At 39.2% G+C, this 24,002-nt stretch overlaps 1 protein-coding gene across 6 annotated transcripts in view; it reads left to right on the forward strand.

Annotated features, from left to right (window-relative positions):
• EZH2 (enhancer of zeste 2 polycomb repressive complex 2 subunit) overlaps positions 1–24,002 on the forward strand; it is a 73,052-nt gene extending 49,050 nt beyond the window's left edge. For 4 of the 6 annotated variants that reach the window (XM_075921708.1, XM_075921706.1, XM_075921705.1 and 1 more), the window contains 12 exons: positions 5,532–5,623; positions 6,916–7,156; positions 7,555–7,724; positions 8,103–8,197; positions 13,333–13,373; positions 14,897–15,022; positions 16,995–17,173; positions 17,802–17,897; positions 21,224–21,305; positions 22,559–22,639; positions 22,823–22,907; positions 23,691–24,002. In XM_075921708.1, coding sequence (XP_075777823.1) covers positions 5,532–5,623; positions 6,916–7,156; positions 7,555–7,724; positions 8,103–8,197; positions 13,333–13,373; positions 14,897–15,022; positions 16,995–17,173; positions 17,802–17,897; positions 21,224–21,305; positions 22,559–22,639; positions 22,823–22,907; positions 23,691–23,751 — 1,349 coding nt within the window. In that variant the 3' untranslated portion in view covers positions 23,752–24,002. The remainder of the gene's footprint in view (positions 1–5,531; positions 5,624–6,915; positions 7,157–7,554; positions 7,725–8,102; positions 8,198–13,332; positions 13,374–14,896; positions 15,023–16,994; positions 17,174–17,801; positions 17,898–21,223; positions 21,306–22,558; positions 22,640–22,822; positions 22,908–23,690) is intronic. The other 2 variants (XM_075921707.1, XM_075921709.1) reach the window with 1 other exon arrangement.

Consider the following 24,002-nt stretch of genomic DNA (forward strand, 5'->3'; position numbering starts at 1 on the left):
GTTGAAGATGAACACTGAAGTTGTTGTGCACTAGGCTCTTTTAGATGTAGCAGTGCAATTTATGTATGATATCACTTGTTTCTATCACAGAGGCCACATCAGTTGTAAGGAATTCCTTTGGCTGAAGCTGTGATCTACCTGTTACCCTTCAGTGGCCACTTCTATTTGACAAAGAACTCTGGTACATGAAATCTGGGTTCCCTACAAAACAAGCTTCAGAAATGGCATTACTTCTTTCAGTCTAAACTTAAGTAGTTGTTGGCAATGCAGAGGAGGGAGCTCAATGTAGTAAAAAAGGAGTCCGGGTAAAGACAATTCCTTTTGCCTTTAAGGAGCTCTTTGTTTACCTTCGGTCAGACTGGCATGAAAATATGCTGATCCATGCAGTGCCAGATACCATAGTTGGTAGCTTTTGTCTCATCCTCAGCAGATTGGCCAACATGACTTTTTTGACCTCTCTTGTCTTTAAAATAGGTTATTCAATAGACATAAGTTCTGAATGGGGTAGGAAGGGAGTGGATCAGCATTCACATCACACTCCTTATCACCTGGGCCAGAGAAGATGATGATCCAGCCAGCAGACTAAATTAAGTGATGAATCTTGGATATGTACTATCTCAGCACATTTTTTATATGCAAGTAGTAGTAGTAGTAGTTCCAAACCCAGATACCTTATCCAGAGTTCACTTGCTGTTGCCTCACAGAAAGGCAGAACTTCTACAACACTTTGGCTCACCTGTTGGAAATCTTGTTTTCCCAGACCAAAGGGGAACCCAGTATGGAGTCAAACATTTTAGTTTCCAGAAAAATACAATTTATACACAATGTAGCAAATTTTCCTGAAGTCACTGGCCCATTCAATCAACTCAGAATAACTTCTGTTACATTTTCAGCGATTCCTGTACTTCTAAAATTTTCAAGTCACTTATGTTCCTAAATTGTAAACAATCATACAGATATTTACCAAGGTGATGATGGTACTTGTAGCAGCCTTGAAAGAAAAGCATATACTGGGATGACTAGCTGACCAGATTAGGATAGGAAACTAATAGATTGTCATTGCCAGGTTGTACACCTTCCTAGAGAAACATAATTGGATTATTTGAACAAAGAGGCCCCTATCCTTATCTCAGCAGTTAGTCTGCCTGGGAACCAAAGTCAGCTCAGAAGCTGGAAGTGTTCTCTTAGCACAGGATAGGCATGTTTCAGATACATGTTTTTTTTTTTTTAAACCTCAGTCATTGGTTGTAGCATTGCACATACTGGGGTCTATAGTGGTGAAGATGGAAGTGGTGCTTGAGCCTGCTTCTGTAGAAAAGTGCTGTAGTGCTTTCTGGTTCCCTGTAAGAGAGCAGAATGTAACTTTTTTTTTTTTTTTTTTTTAAATGCTGGCTGTGGCTCTCTTAGGTGCTGGTTGACAACATTAACTTAGGGGAAGGGAAGGGATGTAGTCTGGCTCATTCCCATGGGAGACCTTTGAATATATCTTGAGTCTATTGGAATGTGCTACTGTGCCCATCTTTCCAAGGGGAAAGTTGATAGACGTGGTTAATAGACTGCCTCAGTATGAAGCTGGTGAGACTACTGATACACAACCTTGCCAAGTAGCCATTTGGAGTGCAGTTTGATAGCACAATCACAGTTGCATACATAAAGAGGCGGTGAGATACAAGAAGCAAAAAGATGGCCAAAGAATTGAATATAGTGTTGATGTGGGAAAAACACCCACTAGAACTGTTAGACACTCTCCTCGCAGAGAATGGAAACAACATGAAAGACTAGCTAAGCAGAAAACATATGTCTAGTGGAATGAGGAATAAGCCACAAGCTGTTCAGGGCAATATGGAAAACAAAATATTGATCTAATTAATACCAGAGCAACAGGATGTCATGAGTATTCCAGAAGTTTTGAGAAGAGATTTGCTGTTCCGTATTCTGTTTTGAAATAATAGATGTCTAAAAGTTGAGTTTGCCTTGACATAGGAATTCTCACTCTTGCTCCTGGTGAGGAAGGTACTTCAAGAGAGAGCCAGATGCATAGAACACATTATTCTCATGGTGTCCAACACACTAGTCCGAGGTGGCCAACCTTCGCATGCGGCTTGCGAAGAAATAAAATTGTGGCTCCTGACAGAACTGGGACAGAACCCGGAACTGCTCAGGTCAGCTGCTCTCACGGCCGGGGCACTGTGAGCCTCATGCGTGCTCATGGCCCGCGCCATTCCGCTCACGGCCCCCAGCACACTGCATCATATCCTGCATGTGCAGGCTGGGTTGCACACAGTGTCCCAGCCTGCACGTGCTAGCAGCCGGCTGCTGAGCGCAGGCAGCGGCAGGGGCTCAAGGTGTGATGGTGCCAGCGGTGGCTCCAGGACTTGGGCATAAAGTTAGTGGGAGTGGGGGATTGGATTAGAGTGGGGAGGGGAGGTGTCTGGCTCTGGGGAAGGGGAGGGGGATTGGGTTGGGGGATATGCCTGCTTCTGGGGAAGGGGAGGGGGATTGGGTTAGAGCAGGGGGAATGCCCTTGGGACGGGAGGGGAAGAGCAGCCAGCACGCTCCCTGAGACCCGGGATCGCCAGATACTGTCCCCAGCTGTCTCTGTCCCCTCCTCCTGGCCAGATCTCCCCCCTCTCCCTTCCCCCCTTCCGCCCCCGAGTACCCTGCCCCAGCACCCTGTCCTTTGCCCCCACCAGCACAGTTGGGGTCACATTAGTGAAGCTTGGGAGGTTTTGGAGCAGTTATTTTTTTGCATCTCACTTGTGTGGCCCCAACTGACTTTTCTGTGGGTCAGTGACCCCTGACTCCAAACAGGTTTCCCACCCCTCTCATAAATAAAGACAACGCTGAAACATTTTGTGTTTGACATAATACTTTATTTAAAAGTGAAGCCTGGCCAACAAGCCCCCATCTGGCCACAGCATCATAACACTCCTGCACCCCTTGCGCTCCCCCCCCAAGATCCCAAACCTGGGCCTATCATACATTGGAACCCCCTGTCCTGAGCGTCTCACGTCCCCAAACTCCTGCACCCCCACATCCCCAGTCTCCTGCCACAACACTCCTGCACCATCCACACACTGAAAATCTGTGCCCATCGTACTCCCAGCCTCTCTGCCCTGAGCCCTTCATGCACCCCAGACCAAACTTCTGCACGCTCACAGCCACAAGCCTGCAGCTTGCTCAGCACCCCAACTCTCCATTTGATCCCAACACTCCCCAGCTGGGAGCCCCCTCCTTGATCCAGCAACCTCTTCTCTACTTCCTCCTGCACCTAAATTCCCTCCCAGAGCTTGCACTTCTCATCTCTTCCCAGTACTTTTTTTGTGATGGTATGCCCCGGGACAGTGTACCGGCACCTATTTTCCCTTGGCGCGGTAGTGTGGGTTTTTTTGCTTTGTTTTGTTGCTCAGATTGTCCGCCCTGGGGTACATGGGTCTTTGCACTCTATCCACCGCTGTTTTGGTTCTTTGTCTCTAACGGGTTGGCTACCTGTGCACTAGTTGCTAGCCACGTGTGGCTGTTTGGCCAGTTGAATGTGGCTAGTTGTCTTGAACAATGTGGCTAGTTGGCTGTTTCAGTGTGTCTAGTTTGCTATAGCAGTAGCCGCTATAGTGGCTACTGCTTCAGAATTGGTTGGACACCACAGCATTATTCACATAAGTGAGGACTGGCCAAAATGATACTGGTTCATAGTCTGAATGAATCTGCAATTATCATTTTGGCTTCCAGTAATAAATCTCCAGTCACCCATAGTGATCAAACTCATTTCAAGGATATGGCATGACTGTAAGCCTTAGAATATCCTGTAATACAATTTTAATCTTGATAAACAATATATCACGTAAGAGTATGAGAATTTGGAAGGCAGTGTGGCAATACAAATGGTATGTGTCTTCTGTTTAGGAAGATCATATATTCTGGAATTTTTGCAGGAAAGTTGGAACATGGAATTGAATGCTGGCTTGCTGAAAGTTAATTCAGCAGGAACTGTAATATTACAGGTTCATACTGATATGTCACTGGAGTCTCATGTTACAAAGTTTTGGGATTTTTTTTAGAAGACTGAAGAAATTGAGGCATTAATCAAGCCATTGTGAAAGTGTAATTTGGTCTTACCTGACCTCTTTAAATCAGTTTGAGCCATTATGAAGGATTTTACTAAGACACTTATCCCTCAAAGGTCTGTTTTTAGTTGATGTGTATTTGACTATGCAAAGCATAGAGCTTCAAAGCCTACCTTGAAAGCTTCCTTCCTGCACAGTTTATCAGGACAAGGTAGCATTTATGATCGTATCACGTGTTTTTTAATGAAGTGTCTCTCCCCCCCCCCCCCCCCTTAGAAGCAGGATGTACTGCTACTTTCCTTGTTATACCCCCAGCAACAACACCACAAAGATTAGTTCTATGCAAACAATACAAACTTGAAAATGTATTTTCAAAGAATCCAGAAATTCAGATTGTCTGAGACATCTTTTGTTTTATATGGAGGTAGTAAAAAAGGACACCTAGCCTTGTTGAATTGTGAATAAACTGCTAATTGGCAAGGTTTACTTCAGTAGTGAGAAGACATTGTTGGCAGAGTTTAGGGTCCACTCAATATGAATGATTTGCCTCTCAAAGAAAGCAGGTGAATCTCTGATAAGTTTGTTAAAATGCCTTGTGTGCTACCTTCATTACCTTTGCTGAAAACTAGAGGATGAGGTCCAGGCTTCAGTAGATGCGTTTTTTGAAGGAAACGTCTAGTAGCCTATTTTGGAAGCTAGTTTCACACTATAGTAATCAGAATGCTACTTTGGGAAGTCCAAATGTCTGGAATGGCACAAGAAAATCAAGAAGAGAATGCAAATTATCGGCTTGATTTGTTTTTCTTTTTAATCCTCTTGTTTTAGTCCAGACTGCCTTCTTTTTGAAGCTAGCATCACTATTTATAGTTTCAAGTTTTATATTTAAAAAAAAAAAGTTTCTAGCTGCATGCCAGAAAAAAATTATCATTAACTTTTGAAGTGTCGAGTACACTTGATAGCTAGGAATCCAGACAGATTTGAAAGGGTTTTCTTTCTTATTGTATTTAGACTTACAGTTGACAAAATGAGACTAGGTAACAGTTACTATTTGTTGAGGTCTTGAAGTAAGATGTTTTTGATGTACAGAGTCCTTGATTTTAAGAAGTTTTAATCCCACTGGTTGTACCAATGCTACGTCTGAAAGAGTGTGATAGAAACACAACTCCCCCAGAAAATTGCCTCTGGTATGATAGGCTGAAAAGGATAATTAATCCATTTTACGTAGGATAGTTATCTGAACAGGTGGAAACAGAAACTATAAGTTATCTGTTTTGCACAGTCTTACTTGTACACTCTATTTCCGTTATGTTTTAAATGACAAAAATGTCATTAGGTTTTTCTTTCGCTATTATTATGGTTGTCATCAGGCTATTTTTAGTAAAATTCAGATACGTTTTTAATTTTGCAAGTATTTGTTTGTGAAACACATTTTAAAATGCTTATTTGGAAAATATTTTTATTTCACAGCATTCCATGCAACTCCTAACACTTACAAACGGAAGAATACAGAAACAGCAATAGATAATAAGCCTTGTGGGCAGCATTGTTATCAGCATCTGGTAAGATAATTTCTTTCATTAGGTAGATGGAGATTTGAGAGTTTTTGTACTTCTTTCTATTTAGCAAAAAAGAAAAATCAAGTGTTGAAACAGGTTAAACCCATAGTTAAATGAATTCACTAAAGCTATACTATGCAGTACTATAGGAAATTCTGTTAGTAATTAATGTCCCACATCATGTTAACAGATCTTGTGTTATTAAAAATGTAACATTTAGGTACTGGCAACTTGTAGTCAACACTTTCATAGTACTTTTCACAAAGTAAGTAGGGATAGTGACTCCAGTGACCAGGCAAAAGTTCAAATTGGGAAGTTGAATTATTTCATATGAAAGCTTGCACCTCAAACATGGTAACCCTGTACTTGCACTATGTCAGTTTCCCCAGAAAAAGACGCTACTAGAGGCAGAACTGAAGGGGAGGAGGGAGTTGAAAGGGCGAGTATACTAAGAGTGGGTATTTGAGGATGCAGTAGGGGTGTATGTGTACTAAGAGATGGGTATTTGGGGGGTGCAGGTGTGTGAGTCCTAGGAGAGGATGCCTATGATCTCACTCTCCAGGTGTGGGGGAGGGGGCGGCGGCGAAGGGGAGGAGCTGCGTCTTTCCCTGTAATGGTGGCAGTCAGCTGGCATAGGCTTGGGACACAGCACCTGCACTTTGTCTGCATCTTCCTGCCTCTCTCCCTCCTCAGGGCTGGGAGCTGGGACCTGGTTGGGTAGGATCCAGCAGCCGTGGTTGTTGGGATGTGGAAACAGTTCTTTGAACAGCAAACTCTGTTTCCAATAAAAAATTTTTTTGCTATATGTTCTCTCAACCATCTCCGTCTCAAAGAAAATGAGAGAAAATACTATGCTGTATTCATCTTTCCCTGAACTACTAAATCTCTTTTCTATTACATCTTAACGGTTCCCAACATTTTTTTTTTTTTTTTTTTTGGCAATGGACTTTGTGCATTTCTGCCATCAACAAAGAAGATGAAAATAGTTTTTCATTTCTTTTCAGTCAAAGAGAAATAGAATTTGGGTACTAATATCAAAGCTAAATAAATTGATCTCAAACTGTGTGTACTTTACTGATGCACATAGTAAAATTCATGAGCGTGAAAAGACTCATAAAATATCATGGATAAAATTAAAATATGTAAATAGGATATTTTATCGGACACCTGCTGTGCAAATTATGCATTTTTCATATGTCAAGGTTTGGCTTCGAGTGACTGAGCATCCATTCTCACCTACCCAAATTAAAACATTTCAAACCCATATATTGAAGATGCTAGTATTTTTTATTTAGGAAGGGGCAAAGGAGTTTGCAGCTGCTCTGACTGCTGAGAGAATAAAGACACCACCAAAGCGCCCAGGTGGCCGCCGAAGAGGAAGACTTCCAAATAACACCAGCAGGCCAAGCACACCAACAATAAATGTGTTGGAATCCAAGGACACAGATAGTGACAGGGAAGCAGGAGGAGAAACTGGAGGTGAAAATAATGATAAAGAGGAAGAGGAGAAGAAAGATGAAACATCCAGTTCTTCTGGTGAGGCCAATCATTGCTTTAAATAAGAAATGAATTGTAGTGATTGTAAAGAGAGGGCTCAAAGTCTAAGCAAGCAACTTTAGAAGGCACATATTTTGAGTGTATTTGGACCTAGTTAGATTATATGGAGTAGTGCTTTTATCACAGAGCATGATAATGAAACTTCATGAATGCTTTCAGAAGCTAGACTATACTATCTGCATTCTTCCCACTGATTATAGCTTCTTGTCTATAGATGTGTAAAAACTTCTGTAAATGGTGTTCTTTCCTCCCCACCAAAAAAAACAGAACTTTGTTCTGTTATAGTTTCACACATAACTGAGTGCTTTTAAGGATCATGGGAACTTAGGTAAATTGAGAGAGAAATCTCAACCTAATAGATCTTCTTGATGTTGCAGAGGCAAATTCCAGGTGTCAGACACCAATAAAGATGAAGCCAAATATTGAGCCTCCTGAGAACGTGGAATGGAGTGGTGCAGAAGCTTCGATGTTCAGAGTTCTCATTGGCACCTACTATGATAATTTCTGTGCAATTGCTAGATTAATTGGGACCAAAACATGTAGGCAGGTAAGAAGTGAAAAGTGCTTATTTAAGTGGCAGGATGCTATTTTCAAAACTGGAGAGAAAATATATATTAAATTGTCATGTTAAAATGAGTGTTGTTAACCAACTTGGTTTTTCTGAGAATGCTGTCTTCTCTGATTTTTATAAATTTGTGTAATGGAGTTTAGTGTTTTCAGTGTATCATTGAAATTTCAGTTTACATATAGTTTAAAATGCACAGCTGTTTTTGTTCACTTAAGATCAAATAAGATAAGAGCAATAACTGTAAAGGGAAGGAGTGTTGTGGCTTATAATCTGTAAGGTGTTGGAGGAAATCATTCTAACATAATAGAAAGCTTTATTTTCTGTAAGTGAGATGTATGTTATGGTATCTCTTGCTAGGTGTATGAGTTTAGAGTAAAAGAATCTAGTATTATTGCTCCAGTTCCTGCTGAAGATGTTGATACCCCTCCAAGGAAGAAGAAGAGGAAACACAGGTAAATCTGTTACTAAATAACCTTTAGAAGCCAAACATAAGCCATAGGAGACTTATTGAACCAGCAATGCAAAATAAGGACTTAAGAAAAGGCTGCTTGTCTCTTCTTCAAAGAAGCAAAACCTGCTTCAATGAAACAAAATTGCCCAACTTAACAAATGTTTTGGCCTCAAACAGCACTTCAAAAACAAATCTGTTCCACCTTTAAAAATAGTCAACTTCTTCACAGTTGCTTATAGGCTAAATGCAACAAGTAAATTCAAGTTAGTTAGATTCACATTACTCTAGACAATTGGTTATAATGTTAAAAAAATCACATTAGTGTAGAATAGGTTAGGTTTTGCTGAATAAGAGGCAAAAAGAGATACTACTACTAAGATTTTATTTTGGTTACTTTTCCACAAAAATGGATACCATGGGTAATTTTTTAGAAATAACACTAATGAAGTCATGTGACTTCAATAGATGACTTAAGAATAAACTGAATCAGTAGTGAATAGAAGATACTCTTGCAAATTACTATGCACAGTATGTCCATATAGTAAAATGTGTGACTTTGTTGAAGCACTGGAAGCAATAACCACAATACTCAGGAGAAAGACATCCTCCCTTAAAAAACAAACAATTCTTGACCACCTACATAGATTCATACATCACAGCTTATTTACCCACAAGCTATTCAGTTGAAGAGTCAGGCTACTAAAGTTCCAGTACAAGGCAAAGATCATATGGCAGCTTTTCTACATTTCTTGACAAGGAAAAGTGTTAAAAGGCTCCTTCTGAGGGCAAAAAGCTCATCCAAAATTAACTTTCTATACATTTTAAAAAATGCCCAGTCCCTATGTCTTTTATAACATACGAACATTTTTTTATAGGGACAATATCTTAACTTCAAATCTGGGGTCCAGTAGGACCCCAAGCATGGGACTGTTCTCTGTGTTCTGGTGAATGTATTTATTCCCAGAAGGAGAATGAAGGAAGGGAAAAATTCTCATTTACTACAAGTAATCAAGAAATCTTTGAAAATATTTTCCTTCTTTTTCCCAAATGGCCACCTGCTTTTCCCCACCCCCTCATTTTCCCAACAAATAATTCGTATAACTTTTTTTGTTCCTATCCATCTGTGTCATAATTTTCTTGTTCAAGGAGAGCCTTCCATTGATCTTAGTGCAGAAGCTGCTGCAGGGATAAAATGAATAGACTGCTTATAGTGTAGAGACACAATCAGTGCAGAGTAGAACAGGGAGTCAGAGCTGCTGGAAGAAATCCTGCTTTGTTCAAATCACGGTAGTGCTGTTGCTCCCTCTTTCCTGCATAGCTATCAGCTGTCCTGGGGCAATTGTTGGGCAAGATTTTCCAAACCTGGAATTGTCCAGCCAAACTGTCCTGTTGGCAGCTAGACCTAGGAAGATTGTTATGGTTTTCTGTGATGTTCTGGTTAATTTGGAAAGACAGAGGGGAGAGAAGGGAAGTGCTATGTACCAAAGTGTTCTTTCTGACAGGTTGCCAATATCAAAGTTACTGTGTCAGTAATAGATTATTGCAAGATGCCTTTAAAGTTTTATAACATCTCACTGGAATCTGCATTTTACTTTGTCAGATCAGACTAATGGAATACTTTTTGACCTATATAAGAAGCATTTGAGTAAAACAAAATAATATTGTCAACACTTATTCCTTGTGGGTCTCTCTATTTCTTTGCCTCCTTGGGAGAGATGCAGCGAGAGGTTTACAAGTGGCTGAAACACTCAGAGGGAAGACCAAAAAGTGTTACATTGTTTACAGTCTGACTCTACCATACTGAGCCAGACTGCAACAATTAAAGAGCAACAATTCCGCCAGCTCTGAAAAAAATGTGATCACAAATGGAGAAGAGAAAAAATTGATACTTTTGTCTTTCATATCTAGGAGATAGTTATCTCCCTCTGATCTCACTGAATCAATAATTACAGCTGTAATGAGTTTTTCCTCATTAAATGGGACTTGATTCCTTTGACTTGTTTTCACTTTAGGGGAGAAATATTCTTGATGATTTTTTTTATCCACCTATGAGTTAGCTTCATTTGAATTCTTCTTTCTGCCCTCATTCCTCAGGGACTGGTTCTTCACAGCATCTAATTATAGCTTTTCTATATTATGCTGTCCAAAATAATATAAGATTTGGTTCAAAGGCATCTTAGTATCATGATAGCATGGCAAGCAGAGTGGCTGAAGTCTTAACATAAATTACTCGCATTCCACTGTAAAAGGCCTCATCTCTAGAGAGAGCCTAGACAAGGCATCTTTAAGGAGTCTAATGAGAACAGTAGGAAAAACCTGCTTTTCCAACAGATCAAACTGCATACATCAGTTGAATTTTCATTTCTAAATTCAAGAGACAGATTCATATACTCGTGATATCCTCAAACCTTTACTAAGGACAGATTGTAGCAGTTTCCTAAGAAATGCCTATCGTTGCTATCTGACTTCTGGATTTCTAGCAGGAAAGGTCAACACATATGTAAGACAATTTCAGCTATTGGAAGTGAACGTAATTCAGAAGCAGTCAGTTATTAAATGCACAGGCAGGCAGGAATGAGATGTAGAGGTCAGTTAATCTCCCACTTTATGGGAGATTAGTCATCATTAACTGATCTATTGTTCCTAAATCCAGGTATCAGGAACAAGTCTTGTGAATGTTTCCAACATGTATTTATATACTGAAATTGCTTTTGCCTGGAAGATTCTTCAAATACCACTTTTTGGTAAACCTACCTCTTCTGGCTTGATGTTTGCAACATCTCTGGACTATTACTGGGGAGAAAAGGAGAAATGGCATGAATAGTAAGGGAAATTGCACATAGGGTGTTTATTATGGTTCAATATTTATTCCATTCCATGTCACTTGACATTTCTTTATTTTATACTATCCTACTAGTACATTGCTGTGGAATTCTCCCATTTGACGCATTTGCCTTTTTACTTCCTAGTCGTTGAAACTATAACATTGTGTTGTGTTACTAAGTAGGATGGGAAAAGAGCGAAATCTTACTCCCACCACTTCCCCTAGCATCAGTCACTCACTCATTGAGGTCATTAGTGGAAAGGCAAAGTGCTTCTAGGCAACCTTCCACCTCTTAGTCAGACAATTTCTGAAAGCCACATGCTAATCTTAAAGTTTATGTTGCCACCTTGCCAGTAGCCAAGAGCACTAATCAGACTTCTATTTATCCCAGTTGACTAACGTTGAAGCATTCACTCAGTCCATAATGTCATCTTTAATTCCCCCTCTGAACTTATTGTCACGATATACCTTTATTCTCCAAGTGCTCTTTTGATGGCCCTAGTCTCTTTGAGAAAAGTCAACTTGCAGAATTCATCACGACTACTATATCTGATTTTCTACCATATACAGTTTATTTTGGTTCTGATTTTCTTGCCCAAAGTGTTATCTTTAATTTGAATCCATTCTCTTCGCCAAATGGTGTACAATTGACTTAACCTTTAGAAAGAAGGTGGCATACTTCTGCAGTATGTTAAAACTGGAGAACTACTTAATTCTTTGACATTTCATGATGATCAAAGGTCTGATTTAAGTTGTGCATTCAAGAGTTTTATTTATTATTTTGGCCCAAGATGACAGTATGGAAGGATAGCTTCTGTGGAGGAAGTATTGTTCAGCTATGTAGTCTTTTCTACTTTTAACTAGTCTGGAGAGTTTGGAGAATGTAATGTGACCATATGAGGGATATTACATTTTTCTGAAGTGAAATCTTATTTCTCCCTTTAAGTAGTTGGAGAAGTAGTTTTCTAGAGAGGTTTCATGCCTATGAATTTAAGTAATACAGTGCAGAGGGAGGCATTTTTACCTGTTAGTATCCTTTTGCTGCAGCATTACTGTATACCTGCTTGGAGTATTCCACCTTGAAAAGGAATTGAATCTATTTTGTATAATACTTTTTGAAGAAAAGATAACTTTTAGTTATAAAGTTACCTTGACAAAAGTCTAAATGGATGGAGAACAGATTAACTTCAGAAATGTATTTAATGTGAGCTAGTTGTACGGAGAATAGTGTTGTGTTTGTTTAAAGCTGCTGGGTACACTTGAAAAAATATGAATCCTCTAGAATCCAATTTGATGTAATGCTGTGCAGAATAGGGATGTGAACGAATACCCAAGTACACAGTTACATGCAGCTCCCTCTACCCCACCCCACGCTGCTGCCTCTGTATCAGCAGGGGGACAGGTACACGTGGGGAGCCAGCTTTTAAGCCCCCACACATGCCAACTCCTGTGGAGCCCCCCTCTCCCATTACAGGGAGAGGGTAGGGGAACAAGAAGTGGCACTCAAGGAGAACGGGCAGCACCAGCTCCCACCTCTCTCCCTGCTCTCCTGGCCCAGGCATGTAAATGTGCAACTGCTGAAAATTTCAGTGGTTACATGTTTACACAAATAAACACATTTTAAAATCCCTAATGCAGAAAGGAAATTAAAAAGGTGTAGAAATTCCTGTTCGGTTAAACATATATTTAAATATTTCTACGTTTTTAAAGAACAACTTCTGGGTGTAGTCACTAGGAAAAAAATGCAGATACGTGGTTCTGTTTCTGAAACATTTGACCCTTACATGAGAATTTCTTACTACATAGTATATGCTGCATTATTTGAGCCGGTTACAGTAATTAGAAATGGACATCTGTACAGAAACAAATTGACAATCTGTCCCATAGTTAAACAATACAAATTGAATGTTGGTAATTAAATCTACGAATTACCTGTGTGGGAACATAAATTTAGGAAATCTTGGCCGGAAAGGATTTATTAAACCTGGTATTTCAATTAGCTTTAACTGCTAAAGAAAATTATATATTGGAACTATAGCTTTAAAGCAAAAGTAAAAACACTGGTTTCTAACATCATTTTTAGGAGGTTGTAAATTGTCTGAAGCATGTTATCGCCAAATGTTACTACTAACCTGGGCTAGTGTGGAGGTTCGTCTGTAAAACTTTGATTTAAAAGGTTTAGGAATTCTTGTTCCAGAAGAATTTCCCAGTTAAAAGTAATTTTGTAGGTGCCTAGAACGGCAGCCAGTTCCACAGCCCATTACAGGAGGAGTTCCTGTCAACTTTCTTGTGTTTCTTTTGTGTTTTTGCAGGTTATGGGCTGCTCATTGCAGAAAGATACAGCTGAAAAAGGGTTAGCATCTTTCCATTCAACTTTCTGTCCTGAATTTTTAAGATCCTACTGTTTTCTGAATGAAGTTAGGCCATTTTATACTTTTCGTGGGGAGCCAGCAGTCACAAGGAGACGGAAGAATAGTAACCATAAGTTAGTTATACGGCAGGGATAGGGGATATTCCACATTGTTTATGCAGCTGTTGAGAAAAAAACATTGCTTATTATAGGAAGGAGGCTGTGAATTCATAACATTTTAGGAAGGCTTTGGAATAACACTGCACAACTCCTACTGTGATGAGCTGCATGTTTGCAGCCTTTTTGTTTTCTTAATTCTGAAATATGCTCTCTTTGTGGGGATGGGAGATACTGTGATAAAATAAATCCACCTCTGAACAGATTATTTTTTAATGTATTATTATTGCTTGGTTGTTAACTGAAACAAATGTACAGGGTGTCCCTGCTATCAGTTGCCCTGGTATATATCCATTCCGCACTAATGTCATGGACGCTTGTAAGAACTGATGCATTATAAGTCCTCCTATTCCCCTGTAAGTCGCGCCAAATAAATAAATAAACCCAACCCCATTTTGCATGAATGGAAGTCAGCCATGGGAAAAAAATCCCTGCTTTAAGTTGTTTCTCTATCCGTTTTTTGGGACGTATCTTGGACTTATAACAAGGATGGCCTATAACATTATACAAATGCATCTAAACCAGCATAAATACTAGTGGATTGAAGGCAGGTATTAATTTATATAGGACCCAAAGTCTACCCAGCTGCCCTCAGAGTTTAGGGCTTGTTAACACAGGGAAATTGACAAGCAGAAATATAGGAATATAATATTGCTAAGCAGTATAATTCCCCTTGTGGAATAAAAATTACCTTAGTTTAGACAGTCCACACAGAGCGACATAGTATTAACAAGCTGCTGTTTTAATTTTCCCCAGAAGTGTTCAACTCCTGCTCTGCCCCACCTCCACTCCACCCATTCACTAGTGCCCCCACTCTTGTCCTGCCTTTTCCCACCCCCATCTTTCTGCTCCTGGGTGCTCTGTCTCTTCTCCTCCCCTTCCTTACCAGTGCCTCCTGTATGCCACTAAACAGCTGTTCCAAGGTGTGCAGGAGGGAGGGGAGAAGTTGGTTGATGGGGGGGTCATGGAAGGGGAGTGTGGCATCTTTCCACGAGTGATACAGCCCTGGAGCACCCACAGTCTCAGCACCTATGCCAATACTATTATATTGCTATAGTTTTGCTTGTCACTTTCCACTGTAGATAAGTTCTTAAATTCTCAATACACTGAACAGATGAGTAACATGAGGGGTCAGGTGCAACACGAGCAAAGCAACTCAGAAAGAAAGCTAAAGTGCATCTTGTTAATGCCACTATTTCTGGTTAGTGTACTTTTCTATGATTAATACTTTACGAGTAGGCTTGGATAGGTTTTTTTATCATTTAAGTGAATTTTAAGAAAGGGCTTCCCTTTTGAAATTTTGAAATTTTTGATTAAATCTTTTCAAATTTATTACTATTTTTATTCAGATGGGTCATCTAATCATGTTTACAACTACCAGCCATGTGATCATCCTCGTCAGCCTTGTGACAGCTCATGTCCTTGTGTAATTGCTCAGAACTTCTGTGAGAAGTTTTGTCAGTGCAGCTCAGAATGTAAGTACTAATTTTGGAAGGTGCTGCAGTTGAGTGTCTTTTTGTAGACTAATTTTATTTGTAGACACATTTACTGCTAATATTAAATAAAAGGCTTAAACAGGGTCAAAAAAAGGCGTATGCCCTTTTTTGCTTTTTTTTGACATTTAAAAAAGGCCTGGAAAGTTTTTTCAGAGAGCCTTCCCTCCCCCCCCTTTTTAAAGAATTATTTGAGGTTACATCTAAGTGACCAGAAGGCTAGCTAGAATGAATGACATTATAAGAAAGGTGTGAAAATGGTTTTTAGTTAGGCTGTTAACATATTTGGTTATGTTAACTTTTGTTTTTAACTTTAATGACTGATTACACTTTGAATATTTATTAGAAATTCAGCACACTCACCCATTTAACTAGGGAGGTAAGAGCTCACAATAAATATTCTGCCTCCAAGTGGTCCTCCAGCAAAACCAGAAAAGACCGGATTTTGCCTTACTGATATTTCTAAGATAAGAAACAAGAGTGCGCACACACCCCTACCCTGGCTTTCTGAGCCTTCTCAGAATTTATAAAGATGCAAGAAACTCTGAATGAGTTAAGCGTTACCAGCACCAAGTACTGCAACATCAAAGTATCTTTCAAATACATATTTATGATGTAGACTTTAATGAAACTGCATGCTCTGAAACTTGTTTAAATGATCGAGGATGGGGACACTAAGGAGCAGTGAGTTGGTTATTCTTGCATGTAAAACCTCTAAGTAACTTACCGTATCTATATTTAAAAGAAGTTTCTAAACTAGTACATGTAGTGAGCATTAATTCAGTTAGTAGAAGACTGCAAAGGGAAAAACCCCAGAGGGTATGTCTATTTGGCCCATGGCAATGAGCCTCCCAACCTAGGCTAACTGACTCAAGCTAGTGCTCCAGAAATAGCTATAGAAATGTAGCCGTGTTAGTCTGGGATAGCTGAAGCAAAATGCAGGACAATGTAGCACTTTAAAGACTAACAAGATGGTTTATTAGATGATGAGCTTTCATGGGCCAGACCCACTTCCTCAGATCAAATAGTGGAAGAAAATAGTCACAACCATATATACCAAAGGATACAATTCAAAAAAATGAACACACATGAAAAGGACAAATCACATTGCAGAACAGGAGGGGGATGCGGGGGGTGGGGGAGGAAGGAAGGAAAGTGTCTGTGAATTGATGATATTAGAGCTGGGGAGAGTGGGATGTTTGTGAGTTAATGGTATTAGAGGTGATAATTGGGGAAGCTATCTTGGTAATGGGTAAGATAGTTCGAGTGTTTGTTCATTCCTTTTTGGAGAGTGTCGAATTTTAACATGAATGACAGTTCAGAGGATTCCCTTTCAAGTGCAGATGTAAAAGGTCTTTGTAGCAGAATGCAGGTGGTTAAGTCATTGAGAGTGTGTCCTTTCTGGTTAAAATGGCAAGAAACTGTTTTTTCTTTGTGATCTTGTCTGATATCTGTTTTGTGGGCATTAATCCTTTGGCGAAGTGTCTGAGATGTTTGTCCAATGTACATAGCAGACGGACACTTTCGGCACATGATAGCATAGATTATATTTCTGGATGCGCAGGAATATGTGTTCTTGATCTTATAACTCACTTGGTTAGGTCCAATAATGGTATCAGCAGAATGAATATGTGGACAAAGCATTTTGCTTCAAAAATAGCTAGGGAGACTGTATTTTGAGGTTGCTGATTGGCTCAAGATCAGGCTGTGAAGTGCACTCCCTTCCCTTGGCTTTAGAGCCCATCCTGCAATTTCAGAGCGCTAGCATGAGTCTGTCAGCCTAGGCTGGGAGGCTTGCAGCTCCATGCTGTGTAGATGTACCCAGGCCTGAACTGTTCGCTGTAAGTATTGGGGAATTGACAGCAGGAGAAAGGAATCAATGTATATTTGCTAAATTTTAGGATGTATATGGAGTCTTTTTTCATGTTTACTTATTTATTTTTGCTCGTCATAGGCCAAAACAGGTTTCCTGGATGCCGTTGCAAAGCACAGTGCAATACTAAGCAGTGTCCTTGCTATTTGGCTGTACGAGAATGTGATCCAGACCTCTGTTTAACATGTGGAGCAGCTGATCACTGGGACAGCAAAAATGTTTCTTGCAAGAACTGCAGCATTCAGAGGGGATCGAAAAAGGTGTGTGCGCTTACCATCTACACACAGTTCTTCCTGGATCCACTTTTTTTGCCTTCTGCAATGATGAAGGGTGCCTACTATTGTTTTCTTGCCTACAAATCCCATGACCTGGAGTTTGCACTCTGCCTTTTAAACTAATCTCTCTCTTTGCTGTGGTTTCCACCAATTTTGCCTTTGAGTTGTGCACCACTTTACTCCTCTTGACTACTATGGAATGGAACAACTCTTGTTTTCTTCAATACTAAATTGTGTGCAAAATATGTTCATTTAAGCTGAGCCTCTCACCCCTTGTCTTGTAGGTTGAGGGGGAAAAAATTGCCATACTCTCTCTTGACAAGCCAGATAATTAATCATATAATTTAAATGGTAAAAATTGCATTTGTACAAGCAGAATTGTGCAGTCTAAAATATCTGATCAATTTTTTTCATTAGCAAAGTATCTGGCCTCCTTTATGTACATATTTTCCCTCCTTGCCTCCTTCCCAAATGATAGTGTGCAGCTTGTAGTTTTTTTAAATATTTTTGTATCCCATCTCACATCTTAGGCATTATGCATGTTTATCATTTAAACTGAGCATTCCCGAAAACCCAGGTCAGGTGATAAGTTTCTTATATCTTCCTCCTGTAGCATTTGCTGTTGGCACCTTCTGATGTGGCAGGCTGGGGAATTTTCATCAAAGATCCCGTACAGAAGAATGAATTTATCTCTGAGTACTGTGGTGAGGTGAGGAAAGATCGTATCCTTCAACCCAGTGGTTTTCAACCTTTTTTATTGGCAGACCCATACAAAATTTCAGATGTGGTAAATCTTTAAAATAATCCACAGACCACAGGTTGAACACTGCTGCTTCAAATGTATGTTTTATTGTTACAGCTGTACATTGGTAAAAGAGGAAGAAATTTTGTTTATACATACATGTGTGTCTGAAGTATTCAAGGTTACTTTCTTCAACGATGTATCAGTTTGTGTCCTTGACTAATTATACAGCAAAATTGGTTAAATAATGCCTCCAGGCTTGGGAACTAGCTTGTTTGTAGACTTAGCAGCCTTCTTTGGAATAAAGGAATGTTACACAGTAATTCACAGCCGGTGTCAAGGTCTTGATAGTGCCAAGTGAATAAGTTTCCCTAGCACCTAGTATACATAGCTGAATCCACAGCTGATACTGGCTTTTCCCACTGGCAAGATATTTTCCTGACTTTTGGGTGCCTGTGAGGATGAGGCTAGAAGACAGGGTGGCTCAAAGGAGCAAGTCCCAGTTCAAGCATATCTGGAGCGTCCTGCAAAATCATTTGACTTCCAGCATAACACATTGCCAGAATGCAGATATCCCACTATGTGAAAGGGAGAGCTAAGGACCAGAAGTGAGTGAATGGATTTATATCAAAGCAATTTAAATTGTCATTCTCAATCACAATATGATTAGGAAAAAAACTAAAGTACAACACGATTTAAAGAGAGGTTGATTCTCCTTTTTTGGTAAATGTAAAGTATTGATTTGTAACTAAATCTTATCTGTCAGTTTAGTGCTTTTTTGGCTACCTAGGAAATTACACTATAGCTGTACACATTTATTTAGCAGTTATGCAGCTTAACTTGCATTTAGATTTTTAATACTTTTAGAAAATGTTAAAAATGCATTTCTGCTCTACTACATCATTAATTTTATATCTAGCTCTATTTTCTGATTTGATTGAAAGTGCACATAATGTATCAAAACATATTTTGTATTTAAAACTGATTGATGGCCCTGACCTTTAAGCTTTCAGAACTTAATAGATTACATCCTCTCACACTTAAGATTTTATTCATAGACTTGAAGAGGAAAACAAGAAACCTATTGGGAGCTGAAACAGCAGAAAAGCTTAACTTTGAATGAACCTGTCATTGAACTAAATTAGTTGAATAAACTGCAATAGTAGAAGATACTATTAGGGATAAAAGCTAGAATAGCAGGTCAATAAACGGGTTCCAAATACTTAGCTAGGGACTTCTGCCAGTTCCGTCATTTGACCTTCCTTACATGTGAGAGCAAACATGTACTGCTTAATATTATTTTATGTATTTAAATAATTATAAGCTTAGACTTTAATAAAATATCTACTTCAACATTAATTTTAAATGAGTTGAATTGAAAAATCTGTTTAAATACAATTTGGTTTGTGATTTAAAAATCTTTACTTTTTATACATGAAGGTCCTGTAAGTTTATATTAGGACTGTCAATTAACTGAAAAAAAAATCATGATTAATCACACTTAAACCATAAAAACCAACTGAAATGTATTAAAGAGTTTTGGATTACCAACCTTTGGGTTTTGTCAGATCTGCAATGAAAGCTCTTGAAACAAACATGCTGAGTCATCAGAATACAAGTAAAGTAGATGGAGACATAACATTCCCTCCCTTCTCCCCCCAAGGAGTTCAGTCACAAATGTAATTAACACAATTATTTTAAGAGGAGTCATTAGCATGCCCTCTGGAATGGTGGCCAGAGCATAAAGGGGTATACGAAGGTTTAACACCTGGCATGTAAATTACTTTGTCATCCAAAAATCAGAACAAAAATGGAACCATTGTAGCTGCCATTATATTGTAAATAGGAAGTGGGCAGTATTATCTCCTGTAAATGTAAACAAAGTTGTTAGTCTAGTGATTTGCTGAACAAATAGGACAGAGTACTTGTAGCTCTGAAGTTTTGCATTGTTTTGAGTGCAGTTATGTACAAATGTAGTTTAACTTTCACAATATAGAGAGAATGCACTTAGGTACTTGTATGATGTGAATTGAAAAAACCTACTATTTTACAGTGCAAATATAAAAAATGAGCACTATATGCACTTGGTATTTCATGTTGTAATTGAAATTAGTATATCCGAACATGTAGAAAATATCCAAAATATTTAAATAAATGGCATTTTATTATTTAACAGTGCAACTAATTGCATTATTGTGATTTTAAAAAAAAGTCACATGATTAACTGCGATTATAAAATTGATCACTTGACAGGAGTACTTTATATATCTTTAGTTAAATGAAATTGTTCCCCTTTTAGGCTGAGTGGTGAGTGTCACTTACTGGTTTGGGCTACTAAATAAGAGGGAGACATTTCCAATTCAGAAAAAGTTATATTAACTAGAGCTCTAAGATGATAACTGTAGATTTGTATTAGTCTTGCAGTCATTGTCTATAACCATTTGTCAGCCTTAGCTATAGTTAAAAAGTTTTCCCAAGCTTAAAATTCACTTGGGCTATGTCTGTACTGCAAGTTTTTTGCACAAGAACTGTTTTGCACAAGAGGTCTTGTGCAAGAGTGCATCCACACTGCCATGTGCTTTTGCGCAAGAGCGTCCATGGCAGTGTGGACGCTCTCTTGTGCAAGAAAGCTCGAATGGCCATTTTAGCCATAGGGGTTTCTTGCACAAGAGGGCTTATTCCTTGTGGGGAGAAGAACAACTCTTGTACATTTACTTGCGCAAGAACGTGCATGCAGTGAAGACGCTCCGTAAGTTTTTGCACAAGAATGGCAGTGTAGACGTAGCCTTACAGTATAAAACTTCATTCCAGAATGGAATATGTCTTCGAAAAGTTAGGACTTTAAATGTGGAGCAAGTTTGACAATGTCTGAGTGGGTATGAGAGAAGGGCATACTTGGGGGCTATGTCTACACTATGGGGCTTTATCGGAAAAAGGTACGCAAATAGCACTCTGCAATTTGCGTACCTTTTTCCAATATTTTTTTGGAAGAGGCTTTTCTGAAATTTGGCTCGTCTACACTGGGCTAATTTTTGGAAAAACCCCTCTTTCGAAAGAGCCCTTTATCCTCATGGGAGGAGGAAGGAAGACAGGGCTTCTGAAAGAGCGCATCTGCTCTTCTGAAAAAAAAAAAAAAAAAGGGGGGGGGGGCAGAAGAGCAGATGCGTTCCCTGGACGTGGTAGAGTTTTTCCGGGATATTCTCGGTATCCTGGAAAACACCCATAATCTAGACATCGCCTGGGTCTGTTACCAGAAGAAAGTCAATTTTTCTGATGCAATATTTTTCTTTCAGATTATTTCCCAGGATGAGGCTGATAGGCGAGGGAAGGTATATGACAAGTACATGTGCAGTTTTTTATTCAATTTGAATAATGGTACGTATGTTTAGCTATTTTTAATTTACACTGCCACTGTAGAAGAAGTGCCTGTAGATGCCATTAAATATATTGGCTTCAGTTGGCCCATGATTCCACATACACAACAGTGTCAATGAGGCATGAAGGACAAGGTTGTCAAAATCAATTGACAAGAAGTACATTGAAAATAATGGCATGCAGCTCCCTTCACCCATTGGGGTCCACAGAGAAGGTACTGTAGCTGAGGAGAAAGCAAATTGGGATAATTCGGGCTCTCCTTACACATGGGAAATAAAACATTCAGTTATTAAAATCTATGTACACTGTGGGCTGGATCCAAAAAAAGGGCATAGGCCCCTAAGTCCAATATTTTGACACCACAGGTTTTCAAAATCTCCACTTAGCTACCACCTAACCTCCAGGCACCTGAGTTTGTTGGCGGGCATACACAAAACTTGCTAAGTTCTGTGACAGCTGAGTGCAGAAGTTAACTGTTTTGTCCATATGGGATTCTGAGTAAGTGATTCTTGCCTGCTGGCGTTGATCCAGTAGGCATTCTCAGAGCATGCCTACAATGCTGGGCCTTACATGCATGCAGAAAGTCATCTGAAACTGTCTTTTGTGCAAGTGTCTGTCCAAGACTCAGGTGCCTAAAATCCTGTGATAGGTGGGGCTATTCCTTTAAAATTGCCTACTAATTTAGGCCCCTCCCTGCTCAGCTTGCTGGCTTCTGAGAAATTCTATTAGGAGCCTTACTATTCCTGTGCACCGCATAGGGAGCGTGGCTGGAGATTCTACAGTAGGGTGCTTAAATGTTAGCTTTCACAATTCTCACTGTTGTACTGCGTCAGTCCCTTTGTGGATCTAGTCTTAAGTGCTACAAAAAGTTTATACAGGACCCTTTTTCACATAAAGGTCAGCACATTTTTAGATAGCTTATGTACTTGGAAAGAAAAGAGTTCCATCTAATTTAGAAACATCATTGTTACATTCCACCTCCATCTCCCGCCCAAATGATGTCAATTATTAGCATTCTCAGCAAGTGAAAACACCAATTTTAGAACTGCAAAACCAACTGTTTTGATATGGCAACTTGTTAGGCTTTTCTGAGGGAAAAATGAACATCTGAGGTTTTTCCAAAATGATATTCGCATGTAAAACTGAATACACTAACGTGGTTACTTGGCAGGTAAGTAAAATAGCATTTTCTCAGAGGTGCTTAGAAAGCTCTTTAGAGGCAATCTGTTCTAACTGCTTGCTTTCTTTTCTAGATTTTGTGGTTGATGCAACACGCAAGGGTAACAAAATCCGATTTGCAAACCATTCAGTAAATCCGAACTGCTATGCAAAAGGTAATATCAGACAGTTAAACCTAGGATTAGTCAAACAATATGTGAAACATTACTGTAAAATGCTGATTACGGACACATTTTTAAGTAGTGGCAGAATGTGTAAATACAAATAAGTCATTCAAATGTAAGCGTAAGGCCCCGACAGTATACTTACACTCTCTCTCTTTCCTCTTTTTAAAACAGTTATGATGGTTAATGGAGATCACAGAATAGGTATATTTGCTAAGAGAGCCATTCAGACGGGTGAAGAGCTGTTTTTTGACTACAGGTTGGTAGAGTATAGCAAGATATTCTTTCATTCTAGGGACATTGGAGAAGCCTGATTTTATGGCTCACTGACTGCCAGTCACAAGAACACAAAACAACAACAATGTTGGTTAGCAAGTTGTATCCTGCTATACATAGGGAATGCCATCATCTGTCCTGTTTTTACAAATGTATCAAGCTAGTGCAGGGCTGTTTCACTCTTCTAATGTTTAGAAACATCTAATGTCCAGTCTAAATTTCATGATCAGTTTATATTCAGGCTTGAAACTATTACTTATTGGTAAATTTCAGTAAGTATTTCATTGTATGTCCATACACAAACTGTTGAGAAAAAATTCCCAGATAGGCTCAGAGAGAAAAAAGGCTGTTTGAGACCGTGTTTGATTTCAGGATAGTTACTTTGATAAGCAGACACTGTCTGTCTGCCCCTCATTTCCTACAGCTGAAAACTTATGTTACGTAACTAAATGTTCCAAAACAAGCATTATCAGTTGAATGGACTTCCAACCACTGGACCTTATGCATACCAATTTCTACCCCAGTGTCTCTTCATGTGAATTTGCCTCTCAACACTTCTACAAAAAACAAAGTTGCTTCTGTTGTTTTTTTTTTCTAGAGAAACAACTTCAAATGCAAGGGCACATAAGTGATAGAATTGTGTTCAACCTTTTCTGTGATTGGATCTTTGTGAGAGGCTGAGCCTCCCCAAATCAACTGGTGCACAGCATGCTACAACTTTTTTTAATCTTGTATTGATATGGATGTCTTTTCCCCTCCCCCACAGATATAGCCAGGCCGATGCACTTAAATATGTAGGCATTGAAAGAGAAATGGAAATCCCTTGATACCAGCTACCTCTACTGCTGAACAGCTGCCTTATCTCCAGGAATTTTCTAGTACTGTGGGCAATTTAGAAAAATGATGCAATTTGAAATTCTGAATTTGCAAAGTACTGTAACAGTAATTTATAGTAAATTTCAAAATCAACTTTTTATTGCCTTGTCACCAGCTGCAAAGTGTTTTGTACCAATGAACTTTTGCAATAATGCGGTGTGGTACATTTTTCAACCTTGAATAAAGGATACTTGAACTGCTT

This window comes from Pelodiscus sinensis, chromosome 2 (assembly GCF_049634645.1).
Source record: "Pelodiscus sinensis isolate JC-2024 chromosome 2, ASM4963464v1, whole genome shotgun sequence".
NCBI lineage: Eukaryota > Metazoa > Chordata > Testudines > Trionychidae > Pelodiscus > Pelodiscus sinensis.